Raw genomic sequence first — 6871 nt, 5'->3', positions numbered from 1 at the left:
GAAAACTTTATTTGGATATTATTTAAATTAAAACAAAAGAAAGAAGGAAGTCGAAAATCCCTTCATTTCCTTGAAGTGCTTCCCAATTATCTCAAAAAAAAAAAAAAAAAGAGAAAAACTAAAAAAAGGAAAGAGGTAAAATGTTTTAAAATATAAATTGATATTTATATCATTATTATTTTCTTCAAATTTCAAAAAATACATTATAAATTTAATAAAATAATATTAATATTTACTTTTTATTATATCTAAACCCGTCTTTCTATTTATTTTATTTTCTTATAACTTTCATCAACTTCTTATAATATGATTTTCAAATTTATTTTTAAGAAAATTTTTGTATATATATATTTTTTCTTTCTTTGTTTCTTTTTTTTTTTTATTTATGTGAAAATGAACTTGAAATTATTATTAATTTGGGTAATCTACCATTGTCTATAATAAAAAGTGACCATATCCTTTATTTATTTTTTTAAAAATTTATGTTGTAGCCGTATATCTTTTTTTATATTTTCTTCCTATTTCTCAAATTTGAAAAAAAAATATGTACATGAAAAAACACATATAATTAGAGAAATTATGTTGATATTAATGGAACTTGTTAGATTTGTAAGAAAATATTAATATAAATTTATAATTAATATTATTTACTAATACATATCTAGATTTATGAATTTTTTTAATTTAAATTAATTCTGAAAAAAATATAAATGTATGGAAATAATTCTAAATATATATATATATATTCTTTTGTGGATTAATAAAAATCCATCTCTTTTATTAAAATTTTTCCTTTTTGACTTAAATAATTAATTTTTAAATTATTCAAGTAATAAATAAAAACATTTAATTTAAAAAGTATTTAAAAATATTATAATATATTATTATTTTTTCACTCTTCAATCAAATAATAATAGTTAATTTTTTTATTAATTTTAACTATAAAAAAAAATACAAATATCCTTTCTTTTTCTTTAAATAACTTTCATTTCCTTTCCTTTTATTTCCTTTAATAATATTTATCCAAACGTATACCAGTTCCTCTTACCCGTCGTATTTTCTGCTCCGTTCTGTCCTATAAATATAAATATAAATAAATAAATATATATATATATATAAAGTATAGTATTAGTGTATTAGTACTGGATTAGGGATTTCGTTTCGTTTCATTTTTCTTATAGCCACTCGATATAAAATTTCCAAGGAAAAATAACATAAAATAAAATCATATTTGTGTTTGCAGAGAAATTAGCCCTTTGAGTTCAAAGGAATCATCAAATGGCCTTGAATGTTAGCAGTGCATGTTTCTCAGTTTTCAGTTACAAGAAAGTTATCAGGATAAGAGCTGTTGCTTCTGAGGATTTTGCGTCTGCTGCTGCTCTCAAAACTGAAGAAGAAAGCAAGGTGAAGTTAGGAGGGTCAGAGCTCAAAGTGACAAAGCTTGGAATTGGAGCTTGGTCATGGGGTGACAACAGTTACTGGAACAACTTTGAATGGGATGGTAAAGTTTCACATTTCATCTCATAATTTGATACCCTTTTGGAAAGTTTGTTCCTTTTTCATTGATTTTTTACTCTCTATTTTTTTGTCTTTTGCATATCTTTTTCAGAAAAAGAACATTTTTGAATAACGGGTCTTTGCTTTTCATTTTTTTTTCTTTACCATATTTTGATGTAATTCAATGCTTTCTTTCTTATTTGTGCTCTCTTCTTCATTAGCAGTTCCTATTTGTTGAGAGTTCTTTATGATTTTCATGGTTTGATGTTAGATTCAGTTTGTGCCATTGTCATGAAGCAAAATTCAGTTTGTTCCCTTTTTTTTTTTTTTTAACATCTGATTGATTTGAACTTTGCTGCGGAGGCAGAGAGGAAGTTGAAGGCTGCTAAGGCTGCTTTTGATGGCAGTATTGATCGTGGTATAACCTTTTTCGATACAGCTGAAGTTTATGGCTCTTGGGTAAAACGCCGGATCATCTATCTATTGGTTTATTTATTTTATTTTCTTTATTTGGATCAATATCATTGGTGGTTCCATTCTTGCAGCTGTCCTTGGGTGCCATCAATTCTGAAACTCTGCTGGGAAGGTACATTTTCTCCAATTTAATTGAGGAAGTCTCACTGGAGGCAGAATTATCTTGCTCTAATTTTGATATATGTCTGCCTGCTTTCTCTTGTAACAAGCTACATTGTTTGTTAAAGATTTATAAAGGAAAGCAAAGTAAAGAATCCTGGTGTGGAAGTTGCTGTTGCAACAAAGTTTGCAGCTCTGCCTTGGAGGTTCGGTCGTCAGAGTGTCCTCAATGCACTCAAGGATTCAATTGGTCGGCTTGGGCTTTCATCAGTAGACCTTTATCAACTCCATTGGTCTGTGCTCACAATGCTTTATAGGGCTTATCAATTGTATTTCTGAAAAAGTAATTCCTCACTATTTTTTCTATTTACTTTCAGGCCTGGTGTTTGGGGAAATGAAGGTTGTTTGCAACTCCACCATTTCATTGAAGATTTGACTTTATGTAGCTAACAGTTGGATGTTTATACAGCCCAATCATGTTGAATAGAGGCTGAGTTCACTGAAAAACCATTTTTCAGGGTACATTGATGGTCTCGGTGATGCTGTTGAGCAGGGCCTAGTGAAGGCTGTTGGTGTCTCAAACTATAATGGTAATATTTTTGCTGTCAGTTACTGATTGGCGCAATTCAGTTTGACTTTGAACTGTACCAAGTCTTCTACAAATAGTCTATTTCTTAAACAAGTTACTGTTTTTTATATGAAAATTTTCATTTCGGACTAGGCTTTCCCTTGTAATTATCTTAATGTAAAAAAAATTTCCTACTTCAGAGAGGCGACTTCGGGATGCTTATGAGAAACTTAAGAAGAGAGGAATTCCACTAGCCTCGAACCAAGTAAATTACAGTCTCATATACAGGGCACCAGAGCAAAATGGAGTAAAGGCTGCATGTGATGAACTTGGGATCACTTTGATTGCATATTGTCCTATTGCACAAGGTAATGACCATATTCTTTTGCTTAATTGTTTCTTTATATTTTTTGATAGATGAGTCTTTTGTTGTCTGTCAGGATATTGAGGGAAGAAGATAACAAATTAGCATGTTAGGCGTTATGGGTTCTTCTGTGAATTCGTATATAAGAGACCTGAAATCAAATGAAATTGGAAATATTTGAGCAATTTGGCCTAAAATTAGAAAGTGAATTCATACTTGACAGGAATAAGACTGGCTTACCATTTAGCTGAAAATTTTCAAGAATTAAATGTTTGAGCTTATCTTTTTTCTCTTTTATTTCTCAGTTTGCTCTCAGCACATGGTTTCTTATTGGTTTTAAAACTACAGTGCAGTAGCAAGAATCAGCTGTACTTGTTGAACCCAAATTTATCACTTAGTTCCAACCATATATTACATTGTTTATTTTTCGAACAAAGGCAGTACCTTGTTTGTGTATGTGTGTGTGTGTGTGTGCGCGCGCGCGCGTGTGCATATCTTTGTATTCAAACATGCACGCAACATATGTGCCCGTTTATGTCTGTCTGTATTTTACATATTGATCAGTACTCTAGTAGTTGTCCATGTGTCCATAGAGTGGATATCTTACCAGAGTTTTTTTTTTTTTTTTTCCTTTGTATCAAGTTTATTAGTTCCTGTTACCAAGAGCAGAATGTATTGCTTACTATATGAATGTGCAAGTTCAATATCCACAAAAATGAACAGTAAACAAATTCAAATAAGTAGAGTTTGGGAACAACAAGCTATGTCAAATTTATGTTCACCATGGTGCAGAAAATGAATGTGGCAATATATATTCTTTTAGCACAAGGAGGGTACCGTATCATCTTCTTTCTTTGCAGGTGCCCTTACAGGGAAATATACACCAGAAAATCTACCAACTGGGCCTCGAGCCAAGATTTACACTCCAGAGTTTTTAACTAAGGTAAGTCTCTAGAGTGTTTCATATCCCAATATTAATTTCACACTTGATTGCTAAGGTCTTTATAAATATGCAGCTCCAACCTCTCCTTAACAGAATTAAGGAAATAGGAAAGAACTATGACAAAACTCCAACTCAGGTTTGTTCTTGTTCTTTTGCTATTATATCTGTTTACAACTGTCTATAGGTCTGCTGCCTCAAGCGTAAGGGCATATTAACAGTATTTAGCAAAAAGACTCCTGCATTAGCAACTCAATATTAATGTGCATAAGCTTTGATGGCATTTTTCTTTTTTTTTTTATTTATTTTTATTTTCCGGTGTAAGATGTGAGCTAAGCTCAATTACTTCCATGGACACTTTACAGTCTACAATAACCTCATGAGTCATGACCTACACCAGCTGGAGTCTAAAAACAGTGGTGCCAGTGGGAAAGTTTTGGCCCAAGTCGGTCAAGAAATTGACACTAGTCTTCTCTAAAAGCATGTTTGACTTCCATAATCGATTCCTCGACCAAAAGGCATATACAGTTATGCACCAAGATCGCATGTGGATGACTTGAATTATCTCCTTCTCAAACAGCTTTTACAGCCATCTCTTGATCTATCTGTACCATCGGACAAGAAAAAACCACAAAGCTTTGCAAGCCTCAAGCCCTCTCTAATACCATTCATCATGAGCCGTGACTACTAGATGTGGGATTTTAAAATGTGCTGAGATCTTATACAAAATGAGCTTGTTTTCTATAGGTTGTGCTCAACTGGTTAATAGCCCAGGAGAATGTAGTGCCAATCCCAGGAGCCAAAAATAATGAACAAGCTGAGGAATTTGCAGGTGCACTTGGGTGGAGACTAAGCAATGAAGAAGTTGATGAGCTACGCTCACTGGCTTCAGAAACAAGTCCTGTTATCGGTTTCCCTGTTGAGAGCCTATAAAGCTTTTCGCTCCAAATAAGAGCAACTTCAGTCCTGATTGTCAATCAATAGTATCAATAACTCATTTCCTATTATTGGTTCCTCCGTCTCTCTGCCTGTTTGTCAGCTACGATATCACGATGTATGTGTTGGTTTGGGTGCATTTCTTTGTAGCATTCCACTCAATTTTTGTGGAAAACAATCTGCAATCATTTTGCAGTTCCTCTAATACAAACCAATTTAAACTCTTTAACTTGCTTCTGCAACAATTCAATATCCTGAATAATCGGATCTAATCTTCTTCTTCTTTTGACTGTCTATGGCATCACTTGCCGAGTATCCGTTTGTAAAATTACCTTCTGAAATTCTTCCTTTATAGTAAGCATTACCCCACTCTTAACATCTAAAGCCTCAGCTAAACCCTAAATCCACTGTCTCCACCTTCTGACGAAGGGGGCACATAGGATTCTCCACGGTTCTCTTTTGCTAGGTTAGGCGGGACAGCCGAGGAATTAGAACACAATCTTGATTGCCTGGTGTCCTGAATTAATAGAATAGGATGCTTGTTGCTCAGAAGCCCAAGCTAATTTATCCTCTACTCCTATTGGACAGATAGGAATATTTTGGATTGCAACCTTTGCTTCCTAGGTAATCCAATCTCCTATTGCTTCCATATTCCAAATCCCTTGATCCCTATCAATCCGTTCTGCAACTTTCTCAGGCTGAGGCTCTACTTGCCCCTCCTTTTACTTATTCCCATCACCCATTTGTCCTGCAATATTAGTACAAACTTTCCAATTCTCTCCAATCATGATTTAATTTTATTCTCAAATTTTTCTTTTTTTTCCTTTTTTTTTAAATTTTTTTCTTTTCTGATTTATTTTTTTTATTTTTTATTGATTTTCAAATTTTTTATAAAATAAGTATTAAAAAGAAAAGAAATAAAAATAATTGAAAAACTAATAAAAATGTAAAAAAAGAAAATAAAAATTACAAGGACAAGTCAACTCTTATTGGGCTCAAAGCCCAATTAGCAAATTAAAAACTCAATTAATAATTTAGCGTCCAAAAAGCAAACCTCAAAATCCAATTAGCAATTTAAAAGCTCAAAGGCAGCAAAAAATTCAAAAAAAAAAAAAAAAAGTTTAAACCAATTTAGGCTTGTTTGTTTCGTAAAAAATGATATTTAAAAAGTGTTTACATTTTTTGAATTAAAAGAGATTTTTTAGTATTTGGATGAGTTAATAAAAAATATTTTTTGTTATTCGATTATTTTCTGAAAAATCTATTTTTTCCAAATAATATTAATATAACTATTAAAATTATTTATTATTAAAATATATTGAAATTGTTTATTATTAAGATTATTAATATTAAAAAATAATTATATTTTAATAATATTATTTAATATTAAAATATTATGTTAATATAAAAAATACTTAAAATAAAACTATTTATTATTCTTCATATTATTTATTAAGATATTATAATATTATTTATTAATAATATTTAGTAATATATTATATTAATAGTTATTATTTATTAATAATTTATTATTTATTCATATATTATTATAATATTTATTAATTAAATTAATAATATTATTATATGATTTATTGATATAATACTATTTATTAATATATTATAATATTATTTATTAATATAATACTATTTATGAGTAATATTATGCTCAAAAGTATTGATAAATAATTCTTTTCATAGACAATTCTTTTTTAAAAATTCTTTTTTTTTTTAAATCCGCGAGACAATTTCTAAAAGAATGGTCTAATTTTTCATTGACGAGTAAGTCATTTTTGACTTACTTCGTTGATCAGCTAATTTTTTATGAAACAAAACATCTGAAAATATAAAAATCATTTTTTAAAAGTCATTTTCTCTAAAACAAACAAAGCCTTAATAAAATTTGATTATGAATGGAAATAACCATTTCAATTTTGAATATTAATTAAAATAAGCTTAAATTAAACCAACCAAACTAAAAGGAAATTGACTTAAT

At 30.1% G+C, this 6871-nt stretch overlaps 1 protein-coding gene across 2 annotated transcripts; it reads left to right on the top strand.

Annotated features, from left to right (window-relative positions):
- Positions 1 to 1111: 1111 nt before the first annotated feature.
- Positions 1112 to 5107, top strand: LOC111293022 (NAD(P)-linked oxidoreductase superfamily protein). 2 transcript variants are annotated; one of them, XM_022885717.2, is made up of 10 exons: positions 1112 to 1501; positions 1865 to 1956; positions 2043 to 2083; positions 2199 to 2363; positions 2448 to 2470; positions 2589 to 2660; positions 2839 to 3006; positions 3863 to 3945; positions 4019 to 4081; positions 4690 to 5107. In XM_022885717.2, exons 1-10 carry the CDS (start codon positions 1279 to 1281, stop codon positions 4873 to 4875), a joined length of 1116 nt encoding a protein of 371 aa, XP_022741452.1. In that variant the 5' UTR covers positions 1112 to 1278; the 3' UTR covers positions 4876 to 5107. The 2 variants fall into 2 exon arrangements, with proteins under 2 accessions (XP_022741452.1, XP_022741454.1); XM_022885719.2 differs by having other exon boundaries at positions 4308 to 5107.
- The last annotated feature ends 1764 nt before the right edge of the window (positions 5108 to 6871 follow it).

The sequence above is a fragment of the Durio zibethinus genome, chromosome 10 (genome assembly GCF_047325235.1).
Source record: "Durio zibethinus cultivar Kanyao isolate XHJ-2024 chromosome 10, ASM4732523v1, whole genome shotgun sequence".
Classification (NCBI taxonomy): domain Eukaryota; kingdom Viridiplantae; phylum Streptophyta; class Magnoliopsida; order Malvales; family Malvaceae; genus Durio; species Durio zibethinus.
Note: the sequence above shows the minus strand (reverse complement) of the source record. Positions and strands in the feature narration are given on the sequence as shown.

What these genes read in the sequence shown, in the direction of transcription:
- LOC111293022 (XM_022885717.2), top strand. Translation starts at nt 1,279, where the DNA reads ATGGCCTTGAATGTTAGCAGTGCATGTTTCTCAGTTTTCAGTTACAAG. An exon ending in ATATTGTCCTATTGCACAAG is followed by an intron (nt 3,007 to 3,862) that starts GTAATGACCATA and finishes CTTTCTTTGCAG; the next exon opens with GTGCCCTTACAGGGAAATAT. An exon ending in ATGACAAAACTCCAACTCAG is followed by an intron (nt 4,082 to 4,689) that starts GTTTGTTCTTGT and finishes TGTTTTCTATAG; the next exon opens with GTTGTGCTCAACTGGTTAAT.